The 24,802-nt window shown below is 52.9% G+C and overlaps 1 protein-coding gene across 1 annotated transcript in view; it reads left to right on the top strand.

The window, feature by feature from the left end:
* Nucleotides 1-18,997, top strand: part of UBOX5 (U-box domain containing 5) — a 28,804-nt gene extending 9,807 nt beyond the window's left edge. The window contains exons 2-5 of the mRNA XM_039911727.1: nucleotides 7,024-7,118; nucleotides 10,372-11,509; nucleotides 16,323-16,481; nucleotides 17,787-18,997. Of these exons, the coding sequence (XP_039767661.1) occupies nucleotides 7,065-7,118; nucleotides 10,372-11,509; nucleotides 16,323-16,481; nucleotides 17,787-17,995 (1,560 nt within the window). The 5' untranslated portion in view covers nucleotides 7,024-7,064 and the 3' untranslated portion in view covers nucleotides 17,996-18,997. The remainder of the gene's footprint in view (nucleotides 1-7,023; nucleotides 7,119-10,371; nucleotides 11,510-16,322; nucleotides 16,482-17,786) is intronic.
* The last annotated feature ends 5,805 nt before the right edge of the window (nucleotides 18,998-24,802 follow it).

The following is a 24,802-nucleotide window of genomic DNA, read 5'->3' as shown; positions in this document are numbered from 1 at the left end:
TGGTGCAGAGACTGCATCCAACCTGATAGGATTGTATCTACCTTAGCACTTAGCACTTGACACAGCAAGCACTTAAATACCATCAAAATAACAGAATCCAATGTGGGTGGGCTCGAGTGGATTCTGCAGTCCCCTGCGACCTCCCTGCAGATCCTTGTCATTGAGTGATTGGGTCCGGGTCTCCCTTCAGGGGAGGGGGGCTGGATCTACAGGTCAGCAGTTGTCCCTTGGACTCTCAAGACTAACTGCCAGAGAGTGTGGCAGTGACCTCGAGAAATGCCCTCTTCCCTTTCAGCCTCGCTCATTTGCCGTCTGGCTCAAGCCTGGAGCCAGATGGGATCGTGGGGGGGGGGGGGGGCAGTCAACTCTCCAGCCAGGCTTCCATGTCCGGTGAACCGCCCACTCCAGGTTGATGAGAAATGGGGGTCCGAAAGCCCAGACCCTTTCCTGAATGGTAATTGTTAGCACGCAGTCCCTTGAGATTGGTTTCTGAGTCCTAGACTGTGAGCTCGCTGTGGTCAGGAATGTGTCTGTTGTTGTACTCTCCCAACCGCTTAGTACAATGCTTTGCACACAGTAAGTGTTCAGTAAATAGGATTGAATGAATGAACGAATGAGCTCCGGGATTGCAGGTGCTGGTGAGCCAGCAGCATGGCTTAATGGATAGAGCACGGGCCTGGGAGTGAGAAGGACCTGGGTTCTGCCACATGTCTGCTGTGTGACCTTCACCAAGTCACTTCACTTCTCTGGAACTCAGTTCCCTCATCTGGAAAATGGGGGTTAAGGGTGTCAGCCTAGATGGGACAGGGACTGTGTCGAACCTGATTAATTCAGTCTACATCAGCACTTAGAACAATGGTTGGCACATAGCGCTTAATCAGTACTGTAATTATTATTAATTATTATTATTCATCACAACCTTGTTTTCAGCCTCCTCACCCACCGAGGGGTGGGGGAGACCTTTCCCACGGGATTGGGCTGAATGACGCAAGGAACCAGAGTGTCGATCCGTGACACCCCATTCATTCATTCAATCGTGTTTATTGAGCTCTTACTGTGGGCAGAGCAGCGTATTAACCGCTTGGGAAAGTACTTAATAATAATAATGAATAATTGTCGTATTTGTTAAGCGCTTGTTATGAATGTGGTTGTCTGAGGAAAAGACTTCTCCAAGCTGCTGAAGCCCCCCTATGGAAACATCTCATCAGGACCTCTGTCTTTCTCTCTTGCTCCCATCGCAGTGACTCCCCCTTTCTGAAGGCGAGAGATGAAATGCCCTGAGGCGGGTCTCTTCCTTTGCTGTTCTTGTGAGGATCTTCCCGATGTTCGATGTTCCCAGGGCATTCATCCATCACCACATCCAAAGAAACTCCTCACCCAGGGCTTAAAGGCACGCAGTCAATCAGTGGTATTTATTGAGTGCTTACTGTGTGCAGAGCACTGTACAAAGCCCTGGGGAGAATACAACAGAATTAGCAGACACGTTCCCTGTCCGTAAATGAGTTTACACTCAGTCAGCTCACCCCATTCTTCCTAAACTTGCTTATCTCCTAGTACAGTCCACCCCGCCCTCTTGACTCCATCACCAGTCTGCTCGCTGGACCTCGAGTTTTTCTCTCTGGCCGACGACCGCTGGCCCATGTCTTCCCTGTAACCTGGAACTTCCCTCCCTCGATCCCCAATCTCCCCATCACCAAAACCCTCCTAAAATCATACCTCCTAATTTCATACTCCTCATTTCATCACCTATTCACCCACTTCTTTGCATCCCCTGTGCACTCGTGCCTGTCTCCCTCGCCCCCCCCACTTTTTAAAATTCTGTCTAAGTGTTTACTATGTGCCAGGCACTGTACTAAGCACTGAGGTAGTAAAATGATCAGGTTGGCCCCCTTAGGCACTTTGTACACTGCTCTCAGCTCCACAGCCCTTTTGTTCTGTAGAGAAGCAGCATAGCCTAGTGGATAGAGCACTGGCCTGGGAATCAGAAGGTCTTGGGTTCTAATCCCGGCTCCGCCACTTGTCTGCTGTGTGATCTTGGGCAATTCACTTTACTTCTCTGGGCCTCAGTTAGCTTATCTGTAAAATGGGGATTAAGACTGAGCCCCACATGGGACAACTTGAGCACCTTGTATCTACCCTGGTGCTTAGAACAGTGCTTGGCACATAATAAGCGCTTAACAAATTCTAGACAGTGGAGCCTGTTATGGGCAGGGATTGTCTCTGTTGCTGAATTGTACTTCCCAAGTGCTTAGTACAGTGCTGTGCACACAGTAAGCGCTCAGTGAATACGATTGAATGAATGTCCATATGCTTATACCCTGCAGGTTTCTCCTGTCTGTAATTTATTTTAAGGTCTGTCTCACCCTCTAGATGGCAAGCTGCTTGAGGGCAGGGATCATGTCTTCCGACTTTTTTTTATGGTACTTAAGCACTTACTGTGTACCAGGCACTTTTCTAATCACTGGGGTGGGTAGTTGATCAGGTTGAACACTTTCATTGTTCCACATGGGGCTCGCAGTCTTAATCCCATTTGACAGATGAGGAAACTGAGACACCGAGAAGTGAAGTGACTTGCCCCAAGGTCATACAGCAGATGTGGCAGAACCGGGACTAGAACCCAGGTCCTTCTGACTCCTAGGCCCGGGCTTTATCCTCTAGGCCATACTGCTTTCATATTGCCCTCTCCTAAGCAATTAGTACAGTGCTCTGTCCACAGTTGGAGCTGAATCAATACCATTGATTGAAGAGCTCAGCAGGCAGGTGCCATCAGTCACTCGTATATTGAGCATGTTCTGTGTGCAGAGCACTGTACTACTCTCTTGGAAGAGTACAATATAGCAGACACATTCCCTGCCAACGATGAGCCGATAGTCAAGGCAGCGATAATCCCTGATCAGGGATTTTTCAGTGGGAGTGGGTTGTTAAGCCATCGCAAAAGCCCCCCATGGAGCTTCTTGGCCCCCTTAACCTGTCTCCTCCGCCATCTTTGCCAAGAAGCGGGGGGATGGGGCTCTTACTCCTCTGTGCCTGTCAGGATGAAAAGGCTCAGAAAAGTCCAATTTCCTCCGTGGATGGACAGAAATTACCAGGACTATTGTGCTGCTTAAAAGCTGCCAGGGCCCCATTTTCCCAAATTGCTCAAAGCACTAGTATTTCCACCCACTCTCCGAGGTTAAATGCCATTCTCCCATTTGACAGGTAATCTCTCTTCCTTTCCTTCCACTTAACCTGTCGGAGCGTACGCGCCTGCCTCCAGTTCCTTTTGATAAAATTTTTGTAAAGCGAGGCCAAACTTCTGAATTCAGCTCATGCCAACCTCTAGCGGGACACAAAAGATGGGAATAAAATGAATTTGAATGTCTCTTCCCCTCCACATACACACCCTGTAAATCCACCCTCTGTTCAGTCCCTTGCGCTGCTGTCTCGCTTGCATTCATCAAGTTGCCTAGACCTTATAGTGGACTTGTGTGGCCAGGGTGCTCAAGTCAGAAATGGCCTACCCCTGGATTTCTCTGGCCACACCCCCGATGTAGCATCAGGGGAAGAGATGTGGACGGGAAGGGGGAAAAGCAGGTTAACCTCCGTTTCTCTCCTAATTCTGGCTGACATTCTCCACCAGAGTTAGAACATGCTCATAGATTTCCTAGCTCTCTGAGGGCAGGGATCGTAGCGACTTACTGTGTCTTACTCTCTGAGATGCTCAGTGCAATGCTCTGTGCACAGTAAGTGCTCAAATGGCATTAAGTGCTAGTGCTGTCAGTCGGAAGGGGGTTTTAGTAGGGACCAGGATCGATAATTGTATTTATTGAGCACATACCGTGTGGAAAGCACTATGCTGAGAGATTGGGAGAGTATATGTAACAGAGTTGGTAGACATGTTCCCGGCCCACAGTGATCTTGCAGTTTAGAGGCGGAGAAAGGCAATAATGTAAATAAATTATCGGGGTGCAGGGGGTATACATTGTGTGTGTGTGTGTGTGTGTGTGTGTACACACCATGTACTAAGCGGGCTGGGAGTTGGGTCCTCAGTACCAGAAGGCAGTGGAATCCTCTAGACCATAAGCTCGCTCTGGGCAGAGGATGTGTCTGTTGTTGTATTGTTCTCTGAGTGTTTAGTACAATGGTATGCACACAGTAAGAAGAGTAAGAAGGGACCACTGTTAATAAAAATTAGAGTATTTGTTAAATGCTTACTATGTGCCAGGCACTGACCTGAGGCACAGACAAGTGGCACAGCTGGATTAGAACCCAGGTCCTTTTGACTCCCAGTCAATCATATGGATTGAGCACTTACTCTGTGCAGAGCACTGTACTAAGCATTTGGTAGAGTACACTATAACAATATAACAGACACATTCCCTGTCCATATGGAGCTTACCATCTGGAAGGGGAGACAGACATTACTATTTAAATCAGTAAATGACAGCTATGTGCATAGGTGCTCTGGGGCTGAGTGGGAGATGAAAAAAGGGAACAAGTCAGGGCGATGCAGAAGGGAGTGGGAGAAGAGGAAAGGAGGGCTCAGTCAGGAGAGGCCTCGTGGAGGAGATGGGCCTTCGATAAGGCTTTGAAGACCGGGAAGAGTCACTGTCTGTTGGAAATGAGGGAGGCTGAGTGTGAATTGTGGGGTGGTGAGGGGGAGTTGTTTCAGTGCACTGGACTGAATTGGGCTGCCTTAGGGAAGTGGCGTGGCCCGCTGGCTAGAGTTGGAGGCTGCCGGGTGACCTTGGGCTGGTCACTTCTCTGTGCCTCAATGACTTCATCAGTAAAAAGGAAATTAAGACTGGGGGACAGGGACCGTATCCAGCCCAATTAGATTGTATCTACCCCAGCACTTAGTAAAGTGACTGGCACATGGTAAAGCGCTTAACAGATGGTGATGGGCGGAGCACCTGTCTGCTCATTGTTATATTGTCTTCTCCCAAGCGCTTAGTACAGGGCTTTGTACAGAGCAAATGCTCAATAAATGCGATCGAATGAGAGAATGAAATACCACTATTATTGTTTTATTACTCTTATTACTATTAATGATGCAGGGGACCAGGCCATCCAAAGCCCATCGTTGTGCATTCCCCTTCCCGCCTGCTGCTGGGCGTTCCCAACACGTCTGCGTCTGTGGAAGTTATCTGTGCATGGCAATCACACGATTTCACACGCAGGCATCACCCCGCGGAGGCTCCCATCTGGGCTCCGGCCCCCCGAGCTGGGGCTCCCCCAGAATCTGAGGGCCGGAGCCAGGTGGGGGCATGCGCCTTGAGGCTCCAACTCAGAGACCAGGTTGGGTCTCGGCCAACCCTGGGTCCGATGGTGTGTCCGAGGCGGACGCTGGCCAGGTTCAGATTGAGCTGAGACGCACCCCTTGCCAGTGCCGCCCAGCAGAAAGACCTCGCACCCGGGGGACGGAGGACCTGGGTTCTCATCCCGGCTCCGCTACTTGTCTGCCGGGTGACCTTGGGCAAGTCCTTTCACTTCTCGGCCTCAGGCCCATCATTTGTAAAATGGGAATTCATTGCCAGCTCTCCCTTCTACTTTTTTTTTTAACAGTATTTGTTAAGTGCTCGCTCACTAAGTGCTCGTTAAGTGCTCACTAAGTGCACTGGTCTAAGCCCTGAGGTAAATACAAGGTAATTAAGTTGGACACAGTTCTTGTCCCACATGGGCCTCAAAGTCCTAATCCCCATTTTAGGAACTGAGGCCCAGAAAAGTGAAGTGACTTGCCCGAGGTCCCACAGCAGTCAAGTGGCGGGGCTAGGACTAGAACCCAGATCCTTCTGAATTCCAGGTCCATGCCCTAGCCACTTGGCCATGCTGCTTCTTGTTCTATTTAGACTATGAGCCCCATGTGGAACCTGATGATCTTGCGTCTACCCTAGTGCTTAGCACAGTGCTTGCACTGTAAGCACTTAAATAATACTGTTATTTCCAGTGTCAGGGCTAAGGACCACAGCCTAATGGATAGAGCACAGGACTGGGAATCAGAAGGACCTGGGTCCAGATACCGTCTCTGGGCCTCAGTTCCCTCATCTGGAAAATAGGGATGAAGACTGTGAGCCCCATGTGGGACATGGACTGTGTCCAACCTGATTAGCTTGTGTCTACCCCAGGGCTTAGTACAGTGCCTGGCACATAGAAAGCGCTTAACAAATACATTAAAAACATGGGGTTGCCGTGGGACCGATGGAATGGTCATGGGTGGTAGCAGTCAGTAACTCCTATTTATTGAGTGCTTACTGTGTGCAAAGCACTGTACTTGGCACTTGGGAGAGTACACCACAGCAATATAACAGACACATTCGCTGCCCACAACTTCTCCTGGAAGGGTCTGGGGCCGGGCTGGGCTCTGGATTTCAGCCCCGGGCAAGATTCTACTCTTCCTGGCAGGAAGCTTGAGGGAGACGGGAGTCGAAACTCAAAGCCAACACTGTTGGTAAGCCGACAGCTGTGGGTGGTTTGTCGGCGCCCGTCCCCAGAAGGGTGGTGGGAGTGAGGACGGGAGGAACGGGAGAATTCCCCAATCTTGGTTAAAGTGACCCTCCGCTGCGTCGGCCTGTGTGCCTACCTCCTCCAGGAGGCCTTCCCAGACTGAGCTTCCCCTTTTCCCTCTGCTCCCTCTCTGCCCCCCCCACTTCACCTCCTCTCAGCTAAGCCCCCTTCCCCCCCCCCCCTCCTCCCTCTCTCCCTTCCCCTCCCCTCAGCACTGTGCTCGGCCGCTCATTTGTATATATTTTTATTACCCTATTTATTTTGTTAATGAGATGTACATCCCCTCGATTCTATTTACTGCTATTATTTTTGTCTGTCTGTCTTCCCCGATTAGACTGTAAGCTCGTCACTGGGCAGGGATTGTCTCTATCTGTTGCCGAATTGTACCTTCCAAGCACTTAGTACAATGCTCTGCACATAATAAGCGCTCAATAAATACTATTGAATGAATGAATGCCTAGCCTTGGGTAGACGTGCTGGAGCGAGCTTCCGAGTTGAAGTGTAACGTCTTTGCTGACAGAGGAACATTTGTGTTTCAAGGGCACGTCTGATGGTCGGAAGCGGCCCTGGTCCCCGCGAAGATGGTTATAAACCTCTGCCTACCTCAGTTCAGGCCCAGGATCCACTGCAACAAGGTAAACGATAGCATTTTTTTCCTTCCGATGAGCTTATTCTCTTTTCCCGGACTGAGGTGTGAGCCGTTCTTCGGTGACATTCGTTCATTATTGTATTTATTGGGTGCCTGCTGTGTGCAGAGCACGGTACTAAGCATTTGGAGAGGACAGTAGAACAATAAACGGATACATTCCCTGCCCACAACGAGCTTACAGTCTACAGGGAGACGTCGAGGATCAGGCCAGCTGTGCCCGAGGGCCAGCAAAGCTGGGTGAAGCAGCAGCATGGTCTAGCGGATAGCCATCAGAAGGACCTGGGTTCTCATCCCGTCTCTGCCATGTGTCTTCTGTGTGACCTTGGGGAGTCACTTTGCGTCTCTGGCTCTCAGTTCCCTCATCAGTAAAATGGGGATTAAGAGTGTGAGCCCCATGTGGGACAGGGATTGTGTCCAACCCGATCAACTTGAATCGACTCCAGCGCATAGTACAGTGCCTGGTACATAGTGCTTAACAAATACCATAAAAAAAAAAAAAAAAAGAAGGGCATGATCTGGCCATGGGACGCTGTCCTAGGGAGCAACACTGTCAGATGGGGAACTCAGCCGGCCTCACCCCCCCACCACCTATGCCACTTATCCCACCAGGCCCACCAGAACAAGGGCCCGGTGGACCAGTTCCTCCATGAATTAAACCGTCGCACTTCTCACATAGGATTTCATCTCAATCACCCCCTTATCAGTCCCAGTGGTAAACAGGACAGAGGGATTACTGTCTGCCTTTTTTTAATGTTACTTAAGCGCTTACTGTGTGCCAGGCACTGTACTAAGCACTGGGTAGATGCAAGGTAATCAGGTTGGACACATTCCGTGTCCCACATGGGGCTCACATTCGTCATCCCCATTTTCTTCATTCCTTCATTCACTCAGTCGTATTTATGGAGTACTTTACTGAATGCAAAGCACTGTACTAAGCACAATATAACAATAGCTTTACAAATGATGTTGGTAAATATGATTTATGAGGTAACCGAGGCACAGAGAAGTGAAGTGATTTACCCAAGATCTCACACAGCAGACAAATAATAATGATGGTATTTGTTAAGTGTGTACTATGTGCCAAGTACTGTTCTAATCACTGAGGTAGATATAGAATAATCAGGTTGTCCCATGTGGAGCTCACAGTCTTAATCCCCGTTTTGCAGATGAGGTAACTGAGGCACAGAGAAGTGAAGCAACTTGTCCAAAGTCACACAGCTGACAAGTGGCAGAGGCCGGGATTAGAATCCACTACCTCTGAATCCCAAGCCTGGGCTCTTGCCACTAAGCCACGCGGTTTCTCTAACCACGCTGCAGATTAGAGCTCAGGTCCTTGTGAATCCCAGGCCCATGCTCTGTCCACTAGACCATGCTGCTACAGCACGAACCTGGAGTCAAAGGATCCGGGCCCTGATCCTGGCTCTGTCATTTGGCTGCTGTGTGCTTTTGCTTCTCAGTACCTCGATTTCTTATCTGGAGATGCAATCCCTATTCTCCCTCCTGTTTGGATTTGTGAGCCTCAGATGGGACAGGGACTGTGCCCAACCTAATTATCATGTATCTACTCCAGCTGTCAGTACAGGCTTGACACTAAACAGATATTATCATTGTTACTATAAGTTCAGAGGTGGCAAGCAGGCCCAGGCTTGGACTGGGGAGAGCCAGGGTCAAATCCTAACCCCTAGCAAGAACTGGAAAAATTCTGGGAAGAGCCCTGCCATAGTAATGGTGTATACGCGCCAGTTTGAGAAGCAGCATGGCCTAGTGGATAGAGCACAGGCCTGGAAGTCAGTAGGACCTGGTTTCTAATCCCGGATCCGCCACATGTCTCCCTTGTGACCTTGGGCAACTCATTTTAATTCTCTATGCCTCAAAATAGGGATTAAGATTGTGAACCCTATGTGGGACAGGGATTGTGTCCAACCTGATGAGCTTGTATCTACCCCAGCACTTAGAACAATGCACTTAACACATATCTTAAAAAAAACCCACCCAAAAAACAGGATGCAGTGAGCTGTACTAAATTCTTGGGCGCATACTACAAAAGGATATTCATCCCCATGATATTTATGCATGTAGCCATAATTTATATACATTAATATCTATCCTTCTAGACTGTAAGCTTCTTGTGGGCAAGGAATATGTCTGCCAACTCTGTTATACCGTACCCTCCCAAGCGCTTAGTAAAGTGCTCTGCACACAGTAAACACTCAATAAACATGATTGATGGTTTTCCTGTCCGCAAAGAATAGACACTATACTGGGAAAGATGGGCAGAAAAACATTGAAAAAACACGTATTCCCCAGGGCTGAGGCTAGGGATTCGAGATGTGCTAGAAGTGGCTGTTGGGTTGAAAAGACTCGAGGTGTGGGGAATAAAATGGGGAAACCTTGTTGGTGGAGGTGGGACTTCAGAAGAACTCTAAAGGTAGGGAGAGCTGAGGTCTGTCAGATTTGAGCTGGGAGAGGATTCTAGCCTTGGGGAGCAGCGTGAGCAAGAAGATGGAAGAAGAGTCGAGATCTGTCAGTCACTTGATGTATTTATTGAGCATTTATCGTGTGCAGAGCACTGTACCAAGCTTTTGGGAGAGGAACGGTAGTGCAGGGTTAAGACACATGTTCCCTGCCCTCAGGGAGCATGCAGTCTAGAAGGGGAGTTTACAGGTAAAAGGCAGAAAGAGCGAGGTGACCTTGGGGGAAGTGCTGATGGGGCTCCGAGTTACTTTGGGCCACCATCCCCCAGCCACCCAGGAGAGGACAACGAGGTTGGTAGACACGTTCCTTGCCCACAGGGAGCTTACAGATTATTATTTTTTAAAATAATAATAATAATAATGATATTTGTTAAGTGCTTACTGGGTGCCAAGCACTGTTCTAAGCCCTGGGGTTTTACAAGGTTATCAGGTTGTCCCACGTGGGGGTCACGCTTTTAATCCCCATTTTACAGATGAGGTTGCTGAGGCACGGAGAAGTTAAGTGACTTGCCCAAGGGCACGCAGCAGGCAAGTGGTAGAGCTGGGATTAGAACCCACATCCTCTGACTCCCAAGCCTGGACTTTTTCTATTAAGACATGGCGGTTAAGCAGTACCAGGCACTGTATTGAGCTGAGGTAGATAGGAGCTGATCCGGTTCATTCCAGCCATCCAGGAACGAGCCACCTGCCCATCGTAAAGCCCGGAGGTTTGCTCTGCAAAAACCTGCCTAATTGCTCTGTCGCATCATTCCCCACCCCCTCTAGATTTCGGCGGACGGCTACGAGGTGGAAAACCTCATCTCCGAAGACCTGACCAAGAGGAACCGGGGCTTCCGGACCGAGTATTTCATCAAGCCCCCCGTGCACATCACCATCTCCTTCCCCTTTGGTGTGGAAGTCTGCAGGGTCAACGTGGACCTGGCGGCCGGAGGTCTCCACGCCGCTACTGGGCTGGACGTCTACACATCCACCTCGTCCAGCCGGAGCTCCTGGGGCCGGGTTGAGTCCCAGCCCCTAGGGGGTCCTGAAAAAGAGGGGTTCACCCTGGTGGGGAAGGCGCTGCTGAAGAGCCAGAGCAGGGTGACATTCAGCCATCGGGGCTTTAAGGCCAGGCCCCCTTTCCAGCTCCCAGAAGCGGAGCCCTCCTACCCCGGGGCGGTGTCTCAAGAGCTCTGGAACCGGGGACCCTCTTCTCTGCACCAGGTGACCCACGTGAAGCTCTGCATCACCCACGTGGTGGGCGGGGGCTGCCCCTGCATCAAGAGAGTGGAAGTGTGGGGCCAACCTGCCCGGTCCTGCCCCCACGAGGTCCTGGCCAGCATCCTGCCAGTGGCTTCCCAGAGCCCCCCTCGGGGCCCGGCGCCCATGGAGAGCGACTGCGGGCCCCCCTCCGGCTCTGAGGAGGACCGGTCCCCGGGCCTCCGGGAGCTGGCGGACGGGGTCCCGGACGTGCCCGAGGAGTTCCTTGACCCGATCACCCTGGAGATCATGCCCTTCCCCATGCTGCTGCCATCGGGCAAGGTCATCGACCGGAGCACCTTGGAGAAGTGTAACCGGAGCGAGGCCACCTGGGGCCGCGTGCCCAGCGACCCTTTCACCGGCGTGGCCTTCGGCCACCAGTCCCAGCCTCTGCCCCACCCGGCCTTGAAGGCCCGGATAGACCACTTCCTGCTGCAGCACAGGGTCCCGGGCTGCCATCTCCTAGGGCGGGGACAAGCGGCTGGCCTGGTGGCCCCCTCCTCCTCCATCGCGCTGCCTTCTCTGAAGCGGAAGCTGGGCTGCCTGGAGGCCTCCCCGCTCGGGGACCCGCCTGCAATTCCCTCCAGTTCCGTCCCGCCCGCCAGGGCTAAAAAACTGAAGACCGACAGCGAGCCCAGCCTCACGCACATGGACTGCTCCACAGGTACCTTACCACCCCCACCGTCCTCCTCAGCCCACCGACTCCACCCCGCCAGGGTCTCCAGGCTGGTCTCTGGTGCCGAGGGAGTTCCCTCCAGGTCGGACAAGGCCTGGGGTCTGTGAATCTGGCTGCCTCTTGGACCCCGGTTTCACCCTTGGGAGCTAGAAGCATCTAGCCGGGAGTCTTCCGGGCCCTTGGGAGGCTGCTGGTGTGGGTTTTTTTTTTATCCGGAGATGCAGTGGATCCTCGTTTCCAAAGCCAAGACTCCTGAGTGGCTGCCCAGCCCTTCCAGCCCAGGGCTCTGCCTCCAACCGGGGTTCCAAGGATTTTCGGGGGAACTGTGTCCTTGTCATCCTCCTGGGCACCCACCCTCCCGGCTGGGGATGGGCCGTCCCACAGCCTCTTCATTCATTCATTTGTATTTATTGAGCGCTTACTGTGTGAGGAGCACTGAATTAAGTGCTTGGTAGAGGACAGTACAATTATAAACAGGCACATTCCCTGCCCACAGTGAGCTTAGAGTCTAGAGAATAAGTTTCAGTCTAGCTCTCTGCCCAGGGACCACCTTGGCCCACCTTTAATTCATTCATTCGATCATACCGAGCGCTTACTGTGTGCAAAGCACTGTACTAAGCGCTTGGGGGACTATAGTGCAACCACAGACAGATACATTCCCTGCTCACAACGAGCTCAGAGCCATAACGGGCTCCAGGCCTAAACCTTTTGCTATTCTCAGGCTGGTGATTGCTAGTAACTTAATCTCCTTCAGGCAATCTGGGGATTTGGTAGCCTTCCCCTTTTAATTTTCAAAGGCTGGGCCATCTTAGCAGAACTCTAGAAGGTCCCTTTGGCTGGGCTGTTTTTCCGGGAGAGGGCTAGTGCCTTGGTAGCCCCCCCCAGGGCTGGGGCCTTGGCCCTGCAGAAAGAGCTCCGCTAATCCCAGCTCACCAGTCGAAGTGGCCCTGGGGCCGTGGAGTGCGTGGGCCGGTGTCACGCATGGACACCATTGCCCCCGTGAGCTGCTGGGCACAGGTGAAGCTGTTGCCTATTCCCATTAGCCCCCCCGCAACCCGCTATTGCAGCAGGGAATGAGGGGTGCCAGTTGGTGTCCGACCACAGCCAGTTTCATCCTGGCACAGACGTAGGCCCGTTGGGCTGAGGTCTGCCCGTGCAGGGCGCTTTGATATCTGGCGGCCGGTCAGGTGATCAATTCGGGCCTTGGCCACCAGCAGATAATACACAGAGCCCATCCCGCGAGATGCCGTTGCCCATACTGGCCTAAGTGCCAGCCTGGGCCTGGCCTCTCGCTTCAGGGTCACCCTCAGGGGGTGGGGGAGGACCCCCCCCCCCACCATTCTCCCCAGCCATCCTGGTTTCCCTAAGGGGACATGGTCTCTGACACGTGGGAGTCTCTGCCCTCCTCACGGTGCTATGGGCCAGAGCAAGCCTCAGCTCTCACCCACACCCCGGGTACAATGGTCTTCTTCAGCGGCAGGACCCCTCAGCCCAGCAGCGGAGGAGAGGACAGCAAAGCTGCAGAGCTGGGAGGAACCCATCTGGGTTTGCCCAGAAAGGAGGGAATGGAGGGATTCGGCTGGGAAACTCTCCGCTAATGGTGTAGACTCTGCTGCCGAATCACTGAGAGAATTCTCTTGACAGGTGAAATGCCATTATTGGGCCATTTTCAGCATTCAGAGATTTCTTGTTCTCCAGCGGGCCAGGGAGTTCTCCCCAGGGGCACGGTGGTCTAGGTGAGGAGGATGCAAGCTGTCGTCTTGCTCTTTCTAGCCCCAGACCCCATTTCCCTCCCTGATAAGGGAACAGAACGACTCTCGTGGGTGAACACGAGCCCTCCCCTTCCCCCGGCCCTTGTCGTCACCACAAAACCTCTCCGCCTGGCACATACAGTAGGCGTTTAACAAATGCTACGGTTAGTATTGTTATTATACCTCCTGCATCGAGTCAAACCCCATTCCCTTGCCACACTGCCACTAGCCCGGACCTTAAGATTGTCCTCAAAGTTGCAACTGAGCACTCGGGCCAACTCCAAAACATAGAGAAGCAGCACGGCATAGTGGATAAGCATGGGGCTGTGAGTCAGTGGGTCATGGGTTCTAATCCCGGCTCCATCTTTGTCTGCTATGTGACCTTGGGCAAGTCACTTCACTTCTCTGCGAAATGGGGATTGAGACCAGGAGCCCCATATGGGCAAGGGACTGTGTCCAACCTGATTTGCTTGAATTTACGCCAGCGCTTAGTCCGGTTCCTGGCACATGGTAAGCGCTTAACAAATAACACAATTATTATTATTATTAGAACAGACCTGATGGCAGCCAAAGGCTGGGTGTTGGGAAGTGTTAGAAACCCAGGGAGGGCAGCCTAAACTCCATTCCCCGCGCCTGCTCCCAGGATATTCAACATAAAAGCCTTCCCCTTTAAATCACTCAGGTCAGTATATTTATTGATTGCTTACTGTGTGCAGAACACTGGACTAAGCGCTGAGCAGAGTCCAATTAAACAGAGTTGGTAGACACGTTCGTTGCCCACAAGGAGCCGACAGTCTGGTGGGTTCCGGGCTACTGCAAGTCACTTTTAAACGGTTACACCTAAATTGTTAAACCCCCAACCGTTGAAGGAGCATGGCCTAGTGAAAAGAGCATGGGCTTGGGAGTCAGGGTCGTGAGTTCTAATCCTGGCTCCGCCACTTGCCTACTGGGTGACCTTAGGCAAGTCACTTCACTTTTCTGTGCCTGTTACCTCATTTGGAAAACGAGGATTAAGACTGTGAGCCCCATGTGGGACAGGAACTGTTTCCAACCTGATTACCTTGTATCTACCCTAGTGCTTAGAGCAGTGCTTGGCACATAGTAAGCGCTTAAAAGATGCCATTATTACTATTATTATTATTTGGGGTCCCCTCATGGACGGGGCTGCGTGGGTCCTCACTGTGGAGAACGCCCCCTGTCTCAAGTCACCCCACTGGGGCCCCCGGGCCCTAGAATCATCTAGTGGTGGTGAGATGCTCACCGAGGGATTCTCGTGGGACAGAGCTGCACTGAAAACACAGGCAGCTCAGATTCAGATTCAGAATATTTACCGATCGGCGTCACCTCCAGCGAGGCACAAGGTCACCTGCGTATAATTCCCGGAATGGAAGTGGAGAGTCGGGCCCCAGGCCCCAGGGATAGCTCTGTTTTCTAGTGGAATAAAATCAAGCTGTTTAGCCTCCCCCCTGGGTGTCTAGAGCAGGGTAAAGAGCAGACCGCTGACATCTCACTTGCGTAAACTGCAAGGGTGGGCGGTGCCCCCATAGAGAAACAGCATTGTTATCTCGTCCTCTCCCAAGTGCTTAGCACAGTGCCCTGCATCCAAGTAGCATTGGCATAGTGGATAGAGCCAGGGCCTGGGAGCCAGAAAAACCTGGCTACAAGTCCCGGCTCTGCCACCTGCTGCTGGGTAGCCAAGTTCATGCATTCATTCATTTATTCATTCACTCAATCATGTTTATTGAGTGCTTACTGTGTGCAGAGCACTGTTCTATGTTCTTGGGAAAGTACAGTACAGTGATAAAACAGTGACATTCGCTGCCCACAGCGAGCTTACAGTCAGACTGTAAGCCTGTCAAAGGTCAGGGACTGTATCTGTTACCGATTTGTACATTCCAAGTGCTTAGTACAGTACTCTGCACAAAGTAAGCATTCAGTAAATACTATTGAATGAATAAAGGGGGAAGAGTAAAGGGAGCAAGGCAGGGCAACACAGAAGGGAGTGGGAGATGAGGAAAAGTGGGGTTTAGTCAGGGAAGGCCTCTTGGAGAAGGTGTGCCTTCAATAGGCTTTGAAGGCAGGAAGAGTCATAGTCTGTCGGATTTGAGGAGGGAGGGAGAGGGCGAAGGGCCGGTGGCGAGACTGGCGAGATGGAGGCACAGTGAGAAGGTTAGCACTAGAAGACCCAAGAGTGCGGGCTGGGTTGAAGAAGGAGAGAAGTGAGATGAGGTAGGAGGGTATAAGGTGATGGAGAGCTTTAAAACCAGTGTGAGTTTTGTTTAATATGGAGGAGAATGGGCAACCACTCATTTCACTTCTCTGGGCCTCAGTTCCCTCATCTGGAAAATGGGGATTGAGACTGGGAGCCCTGCGTGGGACAGGGACTGCGTCCAACCTGATTAGCTTGAATCTGCCCCAGAGCTTAGTATAGTTCCTGTAGTATTCACTTTCTTACTTAGTGGTAAGCCCGTGGTACAGAGCTTTGGTAGCAAGCACTTATACAAGCCCTTATTATTATGTGGTCACCCAACACAGAGAGGCGCAGGGCTTCGCCGGGAGGGCTGGGTCCCTTCAGACTCAGAAAAGCAAGGAACACCACGTCTTTCAGGGGACCGAGAGCCCCACTTGAGACGGAGATCAGACACGGTCTGATCTACCTCAGCGCTTGGCACTTAGTGAGCACTTAACATATACCATCATCGTTCCATCCCCTCTCCGAGCCTGCACCTCACTGGATGATGTTGCCTCTTCTTTCATTCACTCATTCAGTTGTATTTATTGAGCGCTTATGTGTGGAGAGCACTGTTCTAAGAGGTTGGGAGAGTATAGTATAATCATTTGCACTTACTGAGTGCTCACTGTGTGCAGAGCGCTATACTAAGCACTTGGGAGAGTACAGTATAATCAGTAGTGTTTATTGAGCACATACCTTGTGCAGAGCACTGTACTAGGTGCTTGAGGGAGTCCGATAGAACAATAAACAGACACGTTCCCTGCGCACAGCGAGCTTACAGTCTAGAGTTTACAGTCTAATATTTTTCTCCCCGCAGGTCCCGTGTCTCACGAGCAGAGGCTGTCGGAGAGCTTGGACACTGCATTGATGTCTGCCCTCAGCTCCATGCCCTCGTTCACCACGCGGCTGGCCAAGGGGCTGCCCCCCTGCTCCAGCGAGGGGAGCAGCAGTTCGTGGGGGGCGAACCCCGCACCCGGTAATTCAGTCGTATTTATTAAGCGCGGGCTGTGTGCAGAACAGTGTACTAATCACTTGGGAAAGTACAAGAAGCAGCATGTCATAGTAGATAGAGCCCAGGCCTGGGAGTCAGAAGGTCATGGATTCTAATCCCAGATCTTCTACTTCTCTGCTGTGTGGCCTTGGGCAAGTCACTTTTCTGTGCCTCAGTTACCTCATCTGTAAAATGGGGATTGAAACTGTGTTCCCCCTATGGGACAGGGAGTGTGTCCAACCCATGTAGCTTGTATCCACCCCAGCACTTAATACGGTGCCTGGCACATAGTAAGCGCTTAACAAATACCATCATTATTATTATTATTACTATTATTACAATCTTCTGATTTCCCCCAGCCCAGGCCAGGGAAGTTGGCTCCACTATCCCCACGGGGCCCCCTTACGTGCTCTCCTGAGTCCTCAAGAGTTGAGTCAGTGAATGACACACCCGGTCTTACCCCAGGGCTGGCCCGAGGATTCTCTGAAAGGTGATCAGGATTCGGGGGCCCAAGCAGTCTTCCCCGTTCATTCATTAATTCAATCAATCGTATTTATTGTGCCCTTACTGTGGGTAGAGCACTGTACTAAGCGCTTGGGGGAGTACAATAGAACAATAAACAGTCACATTCCCTGCCTACAAGGATCTTAGAATTTAGAGGGGGAGGTAGATGTGGACATGAGTGCTGTGGGGCTAGAAGAGGGGGATGAGGAAAGGGAGCAAGTCAGGGTGATGCAGAAGGGAGTGGGAGAAGAGGAAAGGGGAGTAGTCAAAGAAGACCTCTTGGAGGAGGTGGGCCTTCAATGAAGCAAGTTCGGGGGAGGATTTGGGAGTTCCGAGAGCAGGAGTTCCGTATGCAAAAGCTTCCCAACAACAGGAGAGGTTAAGCCCTCTCGAGGTGGATAGACCCTAGGCCTGGGAGTCAGAAGGTCCTAGGTTCTAATCCCAGCTCTGCTATTTGTCTGCTGGGTCACCTTGCACAAGTTAGTTCCATTCTCTGGGCCTTAGTGACTTCATCTGAAAAATGGGGATCGAGATTCTGAGCCACCCTGTGGGACAGAGGTCACCGTCCCCAGGCTGTGGGGCTAGCGAGGGGAATTGGGTTGTGATCAAAGACCTGAACATGCCCACGCTCAGCCTAGGTTGACCACAGCAGTGCGGCTGGGGGGAAGAGGGAAGGAGCGACTGGGCCGGGCAGCCCATCCTCGCTTCCCGGGACTCTCTCAGGATCCCCCTGCCCATCCTGGACTGTAACCGTCTGTGTCTTTTCTTTCCTTCCCGCTTCCCCAGAGCTGACCCAGAGCAGCGCAGGCCACGGATGTGCGGCCTGCGGAAGAACGTTCTCCCCGTATTTCAAGACGGAGCCGGTCTACCAGCTGCCCTGCGGGCACCTCGTGTGCCGCCCCTGCCTCGCCGTGCAGCAGGGGTCGCAGTCCGTGCTGTGCGCCAGTTGTAAAAGGTCAGTGGCCAGCCAGGACGTGCTGAGGGTCCACTTCTAACCAGTCCACCTCGCCCAACTGAGCGGCCAGTGACCAAAGGAGCCCAGGAGAGGAGGGGGAAGGAGCTAGTCACATCTCTCCGCCTGGGCCCGTCCGTCGGCAGCCGGGCAGATGGGGGGCTGGGGCGTGGGAGTTCGAGCAGTTAACGCTGGGCTTCCCAGGAGCGAGGGGGGTGGGGAGGGCGGGAGCTCGCCAGCCGAAGCAGGAAAGGAAAACAAGCCATACGCTTCCCCCCAAGGAGAAGTGAATCTGAGCCGACCCTCTTCCCTTCAGCCCAGCCTAGCTTCTGGCACCACCCCAGCCTTCCAGCCACCTGGTGGTCGGGGCCAGGCATCGTGGCTCCCCTGAGCCAGCCCCCGACCTGTCTGCCCCCCATCCCTCGGAACCATTCCCCCCCACACCGAACGATGAACGTCAGGGGCTTTTGGGGCAATAAAAGCCCTGGTCAGAGTCCCGCTCGGGCCCCAGTGGTGAAGTTTGATTTTACTTCCGCTCTGTTCCCGTCCCGAGGGTGGCAATGTGCCCCCCCTCCCCGGGCATGTGTATCTCGGGGATGGCCCACGGCTGCCTCCCCTGCAATCCGAGGGTCCCAGATGAGGAACGAGAGCCATGCTGTCCCGTCTTCCCAGCTACCAGGACCGGTCGTCTCCGAAACCTCACTGGGGCTCATTTCCAAGATGACACGGGGGCGTTAAGCCTTCCGCTCTTCGAGTTTGTGATGGGCTGGGTTCCCAAAAACCTAGTCCAGGCTGGTCCACTGCCACTGCCCGCTATGTAGTAAGCACTTAACAACTACCATTTTTTTTTAAAAAAGGGGGGGGCGGTGAGGCGTGCAGTCAGAGATCAGCCTGCCTTTGGTTCAGGCATTTTGCCATTTTCCCAATGTGGGCAGCAAGACTCCCAGATTCCCAGGAGTGACAGTCCCTCTCAAGGTCATCTCGGCCAGCCCTCTGCCTCAAGGCTGAACCGTACATAATAAATGTGCTATTTGTTAAACGCTTACTACGTGCCAGGTGCTATACTGAGCGCTGGGGTGGATACAGCCCAATGGGGTTGGACACAGTTCCTGTCCCACAGGGGGCTCACAGATTCAATCCCCATTTGACAGATGAGGTACCTGAGGTTAAGAGAAGTGAAGTGGTTTGCCCAAGGTCACCCAGCAGACAAGCGGCAGAGAGGGGTTTAGAACCCATGACCTTCTGATTCCCAGGCCTGTGCACTATCCACTAGGCCATGCTGCTTCGCCGTGAAGTGCATGACCACCCCCTGCCCAGGAGCCCCTTTTTAAAGCTGAGAGTCACTCCCACCATGTGATCTGGATGGCCGGCAAATGGAGAGCACTGTGTGTTGCTGGGGGCGGGAGCCTCTTCCCAGGGAAGGTTCTCACTAAGTCAGCCCCGCCGTCTCACATCTCGACTTCTTGGCCCCTTCCCACCCAGAGTCGGGGGTTTCTGTCCTTCCTCCTGCCCCATAGTTTATGGGGAATGTTTTTTTCCCGGAATGAGTTTGTGCTGATCCGTTTCTCAGAGAAACAGTGGTAGTTGGCCCTGAACCCATGAGTGTTGGCAGCTGGGTCGTCTCCCTGCTGCCCGCCCTTACCCGTGTGTGGGGTGGCCCATCTTGGGAGAATGCACGATGGCAAAAACCAGACGCTTTCCCTGCCCACAGAGAGCTTACAGTCTAGAAGGCCGGCTCTGCCACCATGTAGCGCTCACATCGAGGGCCCTCCGTAAGCTCCCCGCCCCCCGGGATGGGTTTGGGTTGAAAAGATGAGTGTTGCCACCCAGAGACTTTTTTTTAATGGTATTTGTTAAGCATTTTCTATGTGCAGGCACTGTACTATGTGCTGGGGTAGATAGAAGATAATAATTATGGTACTTGTAAGCACTAACTGTGTGCCAAGCACTGTTCTAAAGCACTGAGATAGATGCAGTTAGTCAGGTTGGACACAGTCCCTGTCCCACATGGGGCTCACACTCTTAATACCCATTTTCCAGATGAGGTAACTGAGGCATAGAGAAGTGAAGCGACTTGCCTACGGTCACAGAGCAGACAAATAGCGGGGTTAGGATTAGACCCCAGGTCCTGACCCCCAGGGGCGGGCTTTATCATCAAGTTGGACATACTGTCCAACAGGAGGCTCACGGTCGTTGTGGGCAGGGAATGTGTCTGTTTATTGTTGTATTGGACTCTCTCAAATGGTTAGTACAGTGCTGTGCACACAGTAAGTGCTCAATAAATACGATTGAATGAAATCCCCATTTCACAATGCTCTGCATATAGTAAGCGCTCAAGTAAATAGGACTGACTCACTGGAAAATCCCGGTTCGACCACAGGAAAGAACAAATCGTCATCTCGCCGTTCATTGAGACTTTTAATAGGACAGGCCTGCTGGGGCCTGAGACTCACACCCTCTGGCCCAGGCCCGCTTCACCCCGGGGAAGCCAGCCTGACATCGCTCAAGCCCCAGCCGTTCAGGGGGAGGGGGCCGGCCTGTCAGAAGTAGCACTGCAGGTAGAAATAGAAAAAACAAACGGCAAGGAAAATGATGAGGAGCAATTCCAAGCTTGTTGGGTATTCCATCCCTGGCCCTGCCTAGATAGATCAGTGCTCCATGCCGCTCCTCGCTATCTAGGGTTTCCAGATGAGAAAGCTGGCGAGGGTCTTTCTTGGCTCGACCCCTCCCCATCCACACGGGGTCCACTGGGGCATTGAATTTGAGCCGTCGAGCCGATGTGGCCCCGATTTTAACCCACCTCTTCCAATCTTCCTCGACTGTGATTCTCTGCTGCCGCCGGAGTGGCCGGAATTAGGTCTGGAGACAATGAAATCTTCTTCCCCGTGGTGGAAAACGGTTTAATAGGCCGGCCCATCTCCCCAGTCTGCTTCATTGTGACTCAGTGAGTTGCATGTCCCTTGTGACGAGCCCCGTGGGCTGTTGGACGTGGACCCGCTCCACTCGAGACCCACTGGGCCACGGCTCGCGTTGGGGCGTCTCACTCTACACATGTTGACCGCCCGAGGCCAGCGGTCGGTGGAGGCGGCGCCCTGGGAAGCGGCATGGCCTAATGGTTAGAGCACGGGCCTGGCAATCAGAAGGTCATGGGTTCTCATCCTGGCTCTGCCACCTGGCTGCTGTGTGGCCTTGGGCAAGTCGCTTCACTTGTCTGGGCCTTAGTGATCTCCTTTGGAAAATGGGGATTGAGATTGGGAGCCCCATGTGGAACAGGGACTGAGTCAACCCTATTTGCTTGTATCCACCCCAGCGCTTAGTACAGTGCCTGGCATGTAATAAGCCCTTAACAGATACCATAAGACAGTCATGGGCCCTTGTGTCACCACCAGTGGTCAGAATTCCCAGGTGTGAGTTAGTGCGGGGAACCGTCCTCCCTTCCCCCTCCTCCTCACCGCCACATAGAGGCAGGCCAGAGGACCCACCGATTGAGCATTTGGGGGACTCTCTCAAGTGCTTAGTACAGTGCTGTGCACACAGCAAGTGCTCAATGAATACGAGTGGATGAAATCCCCAAGAGATAAGCCCCGTTTCTTCCCCAAACGCTGTTCCTTCGGCCCGACTCTTCCCATCCCAGTTTTCCTGGGTCCTGGGGCTCTGCCTGTCCAGCCCTCTGTGAGCACCGGAACGTAAGATGTGGGTTGGTGAAGGGGGGGAGGGCAAAAGGCAAGGTAGCCACAAGGAGGAAGAGGCCTCAAAAGGTCACTCAATCCAATCCCCTGATCCAGGCAGTACAGCACTTTTGTACGTAACTAATTTATTTGTATCGACTGTACCCACTCTAGACTGTGAGTTGTTATGGGCAGGAAATATGTGAGCCCCTTGTGGGCAGGGATTGTCTCTATTTGTTGCTGAATTGTATTTCCTGAGCCCTTAGTACAGTGCTCTGCACACAAGAAGTGCTCAATAAATACAATTGAATGAATGAATATGGCTGTTTATTGTTGTACTCTTCCAAGTGCTTAGTACAGTGCTCTGCACACAGTAAGTGCTGAAAAAATATGACCGAATGAATTAATTGAATGAACAGGGGGACATCCATCTGAGGTTGTGTCTCCAGCAGCTGACTCCCTCCGCGCGCCCCTCCCCCCCCCCCCCCGCAACCTTAACCCGTGGCAGTCAGTCAATCAGTTAAATTTATTGAGTGCTTCCTGTATGCAGAGCACTGTGCTAAGCCCTTGGGAGAAGACAGCGCTACATTATAACAGTCACATTCTTTGCCCAGAAAGAGCTTGCAGCCTAGAGGGGCTACTTCCTTCATTTGTTTGATCGTATTTATTGAGCACTTACAGTGAGCAGACCACTGTACTAAGTGCCTGGGAGAGGACAATACAAGAACAAACAGACACATTCCCTGCCCACAAGAGCTTAGAGTCTCTCGTGACCCCTACTGGGCTTCTCCTCTCTCCATTCCCGCCTCTCCTCCCTGGCTCCGTTTCCCCCTCCCCATCAGCCTCGCCCTTCCCCCGTCCATACCTGCCCCGCTCTCCTCCTTAAGCTCGTTGTGGGCTTGGAATGTGTCTCTTTAGTGTTGTGTTGTACTCTCCCAAGCGCTCAGTCCAGTGCTCTGCACCTAGTAAGCGCCCAATAAATACGGCCGACTGACCTACTGACCAGCTCAGTCCCCAGAACTGGATGCTCCAGATCTATCTGCTCTGGCACCTTCCCGCAGCCCGACTCCGGACGCCACACGGTGCCTTCAGTCCGGGGAGCCGCTGTCCCAGCGCTCGACGCCCCTTATATACCGCGCTCCCCCTACCCGGTCCTTCCCACCCCCCACCGGATCCCGCGGAAGCAGCGTCACCTCCTCTGGGGCCGCCCGCTGGGTCAGACCCCCAGAGGGGAACGTGAGCCAGAATTTGGGGCCCCAATTCCAACTGCCCTGCTCTACAACCCTCTGCCCCCCCCCCCGCTCCCCCGTTCTCTCTGCCCTAACCCTCCCCCCGCCTCCTGCCCCCTCTGCTCTCTCTGCCCGCTGCCCCCCCAATTCTCTCTGCTCTCACTCCCCCCACCCCTTCACCCTCTACTCCTCCCCCTGCTACATCTGTTCTCTCTGCCCTCATTCCCCCCTCTCCCTGCTCCCTCCACTCCCCCATACCCCCTTTCCTCCCTCCCCCCTGCACTCTGCCCTCGTTCCCCCGCTCCCTCCGCTCCCCCTGCACCTCCTTCCCTCCCTTCCCCCAACCCCTGCTCCCCCTCCTCTCTCTGCCCCCGTTCTCCCCCTGCCCCCCATCCCCTCCCACCCTCCTCTCCTCCTCTGCCCTCTCTCGCCCGGCCCCTCTGCCCAACCCGCCTGCGCCCCGGCCAGGTCCTCTGAGCTCGTCCACCAGGCAGGGCCAGGTTCTCCTTGCTTTTGCGGAGAAGCTCAGAGACCAGCATTGCCTGGGCGCCTCCCTGGTTCCCTGGTCTCAACTTTTCAACTCCCTGAGTCCCCTTCCAGCCTTACGTTTTTCTGCTCCCCCACCTCATCCCCTCTTTCTCCCTCCCTCCCTCCCTCCCCAGCAGACCTTCAGTCCCTCAAGGGCAGGGACCCTCCCTATGCCCTCCTTCCTCTCCCAACATCCAGATCCAGGTGGGTGGTGGAAGAGAGAGAGAGTGCAATCAATCAGTGGTATTTATTGAGCACTTACTGTGTGCAGAACCCTGTACTAAGCTCTTGGGGGAGGACAATACAATAGAACTGATAGATACAGCCCCTGCCCACAAGATTTTATGGGAGGTGGGGGGGGCAGCGGGGAGAAAGAGAGAGTGGGGGGATGAGGGAGAGAGAGGGAGGGAGAGACCAAAATGACTTTGAAATGTTGGGAGTTAATTGGAGAAGGTTTTCTGGAAGGTAAGGGACTTTAGAAGCATTATGGCCTAGTGGGTAGAGCAGGGGCCTGGAAGTCAGAGGACCTGGGTGGTTCTCCCAGCTGGGGGTGAGCAAGGGGGTTCCGTCCTTTCAGGAAGCTGCTCTCCAGAAACAACAGCAGGGGTGGGGAGTCAGAAGGGAGTGAGGGCCACTTGCCTGCTGGGTGGCCTTGGGCAAATCACTTACCTTTTCTGTGCTGCAGTTCTGTCATCTATGTAAACTGAGGATAAAAACCTGTATTTCCTCCTACTTAAACTCTTAGTCCCATGTCGGGTAGGGACCGTATCTGGTCTGCTTATTTTCTACCTATCTCATTGCGTAGCACAAGGCTTGGCACATAGTGAACGCTTATCAGATACCAGAGCAGTTATTTTTCTCAAGCTTATGACTCGCTGTACCTCCTCTTTGTCTCTCCACAGTTTGATCCCCTGCTCCTGTTCTTTTCCTAGTCTGGACCCTCCTCTCCCTTCATATCTGACAGATCGCAGTTCTCCCCTTCTTTAAACTCGCTGTGAGCAGGGAATGTGGCTGTTATATTGTTCATTCATTCAATAGTATTTGTTCAGTGTTTATTGTGTACAGAGCACTGTAGTAAGCGCTTGGGAGAATACAATACAACAACAGACACATTCTTTGCCCACAACAAGCTCATAGTCTCTATTGTACCCAAGCGCTTAGTACAGTGCTCTGCACACACATAGTGCTTAGTACAGTGCTCTGAGCTCAAGAAATGCGATCGATTGATTGAGGATGGGGGTCGGTCTGTCCCTTTATTCTGAGGTGCGGGGGGCGCAGGAGGACAGTGTCTCCCAGATTTTTGGGGTGTCCCGAAGCCGCTGTGACATCTCCTGGGCCGGAAGGATGAGGGGGGCTCAGGGAGCTCTGGATCAGGGCAGGAGGGGCCTGGGATCGGGGGAGAGGGGTGAGGGGCATATCTGGGAC

This window comes from Ornithorhynchus anatinus, chromosome 4 (genome assembly GCF_004115215.2).
Source record: "Ornithorhynchus anatinus isolate Pmale09 chromosome 4, mOrnAna1.pri.v4, whole genome shotgun sequence".
Classification (NCBI taxonomy): Eukaryota; Metazoa; Chordata; class Mammalia; order Monotremata; family Ornithorhynchidae; genus Ornithorhynchus; species Ornithorhynchus anatinus.
This window is presented reverse-complemented; position numbering and strand designations above follow the sequence as displayed.